The sequence below is a fragment of the Oratosquilla oratoria genome, chromosome 2 (genome assembly GCF_046742065.1).
Source record: "Oratosquilla oratoria isolate Oo_2021 chromosome 2, ASM4674206v1, whole genome shotgun sequence".
Classification (NCBI taxonomy): Eukaryota; Metazoa; Arthropoda; class Malacostraca; order Stomatopoda; family Squillidae; genus Oratosquilla; species Oratosquilla oratoria.
The window spans coordinates 19,205,159-19,207,944 of record NC_134778.1 but is presented as its reverse complement, the minus strand read 5'-3'; the positions used below and the strand labels follow the sequence as shown (position 1 = coordinate 19,207,944).

At 37.8% G+C, this 2,786-nt stretch overlaps 1 protein-coding gene across 1 annotated transcript in view; it reads right to left on the bottom strand.

Annotated features, from left to right (window-relative positions):
- LOC143037503 (uncharacterized) overlaps positions 1–1,099 on the bottom strand; it is a 15,599-nt gene extending 14,500 nt beyond the window's left edge. The window contains exons 1-2 of the mRNA XM_076205839.1: positions 446–1,099; positions 33–284 (exon numbers count right to left, since the gene is read on the bottom strand). Coding sequence (XP_076061954.1) covers positions 33–284; positions 446–682 — 489 coding nt within the window. The 5' untranslated portion in view covers positions 683–1,099. The remainder of the gene's footprint in view (positions 1–32; positions 285–445) is intronic.
- Between the last annotated feature and the right edge of the window lie 1,687 nt (positions 1,100–2,786).

Below are 2,786 nucleotides of genomic sequence, written 5' to 3'. Positions count from 1 at the left end.
AAAATACTTCATGAACGAAAACATTATCTTACGGTTTTGGGTGCTGTTATTGTTAGAATTCCATCGGAGAAGAGGGTTGATGTGACATCATCAAGATTTACGATGTTGGGCAAAGAGAAACGTCGACGAAAATTGTGCATCAAAGTTGCTCCTTCTTCAACCCCTCCTCCTTCTCCTTCTCCTCCTCCGGATCTCTCGACACTGCCCTCCACGACCACCATATTCTGCCCTATGGCTTTGATGGAGAGCTCACCTCCTTTAAAGTCCTCAACATCTATAGTAATCTACAAACACAATAAAGAAATACGTTTATTAGAACAACTTTCCCTTCTGCTACTGTACTCGTATATCTCCAAGGTGTTGACATTTTCTTTTTTGTATATTTAAGCAAAATGTCACCATCTGTTTTCTGTTACCTGAAGTAGTGTTATCGCGTGACCCTTACCTTTCTGGCGCTGACACTGTCGGTGACTGAGATGGCTTGGTCGTCCTCCTTAAGTTCCTTCTGACGGAGACTTCTGTAGGAGGACAAATAATCTGTCGAACTCAGACCACATCTGTCTGTGATCTCCTTGACACTTGCCTCGTAGTCCCTTCGGCTGTCTTCGGAAGAAGAGGAATCGAAGAAGCTGAGATCGCTCTGGGTGATCGGGAGACGTCGTTCCCGAACTGGAACAGGCATCTTCGTGGAGATCGAAATAGTCCTTTGCTTTGAACTCAGAAACTCAGGCTTCGGAAACTGTTCAAAACTTTCGTCGTTTTAAGCTACTATCGTGGAGCTAAGCACGCGAATGCACGACAACTTTTTCATGAGCCTGTATGCCACCTGTCACATACGAAGAAAAATACTGGCCAGGTGAAGACGTGTGTATGTGCACTAAACGGATCAAATTCTCACCGGGGGAGAGGAACGTTCACAAAAAGAGAACAAACGTCAAGACTTCACCTCTAAACTGTTTCCACACTGCCATGTAACCTAAAAAATCAGTCCTTGCTATCGACAAGCGTTATTATTCAGCCGAAGGTCACCCCAACGAACAGAGAGGATCTGGTCTGAGATCTTGATATGCGAGAAGCACACTGGCGTAGTCTGGGGTCTGGGACGGGTTTATATATATAGCAGCTGCCGGCATCCGCCAAGTGGTCTAACCGCGTCACAGCGCTCAAATCATTCACACAGAAAATAATTATTATTTACGCTCTGTGTATTTTACTGCGTTGATGTTTAACACATGGAAGCATATAAGAGAATATTGTGCTAGATTCTTCTGTGTTATACAACATTGGAGTCTTTGTTATTCTTCAAATAGAGGGGCCACCACCCTAATGCCCGTATGGATAACCTAATATGGGCATGTGATTCACCTTCTCAGCATCCCTTCACTTTGGGGTACGCCCAACAGGTAGAAAAAAAAAAAGTAGAAAAAGAAAAGGAAAAAGAAAATGGGAAAACAATAAACAAAGAAAAAAGAAAAGAGATATAAAAAGAAAAAATAGTAATAACGATGATGATGATGATATCAACAACAACAACAACAACAACAATAATAATATTGATGATAATAATAATAATAACAATAATAACAAAAACAATAACAATAACAAAATAATAATAATGATAATAATGATAATAACGATAATAACAATAATAACAATAATAATAATAATAATAATAATGATAATAATGATAATAATAATAATAATAATAATAATAATAATAATAATAATAATAATAATAATAATAATAATAATAATAATAATAATAATAATAACAATGATAATGATAATAATGCTAATAATGATAATGATAATAATGATAATAATGATAATAATAATAATAATATTGACAAAGAATGGGAACAGCTAACGAAAAGAAAAGAAGAGTATATCAAAATAAAGAAACACGAAAAGAAACACGAAAAAAAAGAAAAAAGAAAAAAAAAATAGTTGTGTATTAGTCAAGCCAATTTATATGAAATGCGCAGCTGGTGCTGAAAGTCTTAAATCTCTTTAATGTCGCTGTAAGATATTGTTCATAATGGATGCATCAACGACGATAACGACGATGGTGACAAAGATAATGATGACTGTGCTGATGGTGACGATGGAGACGATGGCAATGATTATGACAATTATGATGAAGACGACAATGACGATAACAATAACAATGACGATGCCGATAATATTGCCAATGATAATAACAATGTCAATGATGGTATTAACAATGGCAGCGATGGTGACAATGATTATGATAGTGACGATAATGATGGTAATAATGACGACAATCTTAGTTAAAATCATGGGTCTTCTTTAGTCAAGATTGTCAATTAATAGTGCATATGCAGTTGCACATGTACATGCATATGCGCGCGCACACACACACGCACACACACCTACACATACTTGATGGCGCAGTAGATAGATAGATAGATAGATAGACTTTATTTGGCAATGAATCAATGTACATGAAGTGCAAATAATGACAAGAACACATAGATTCAGAATAAATAAAAGCAAATTGCCAAGGATAACACAAAAAGCATGTACGCTTATTTCCATTGTGGAGTAGTAGCGATCGCAGCTGCTGCCACAGCGGTACGGGGTCGAATCCCGCCCAGGGCTGGAATAATTTCAGTATCGCTTCGCTGCGAGTCGTTACTCCAACTCTCGTGGGCGGGGAGTTGGGTGTGTGTGTGCATCTAAGGTCACAGTATTATCCATAGATCGGTCATACGAGCTCTGAGCTCTCTTTCGGAAGGTTAATGGCTGTCGATCGCAAGTTCAAC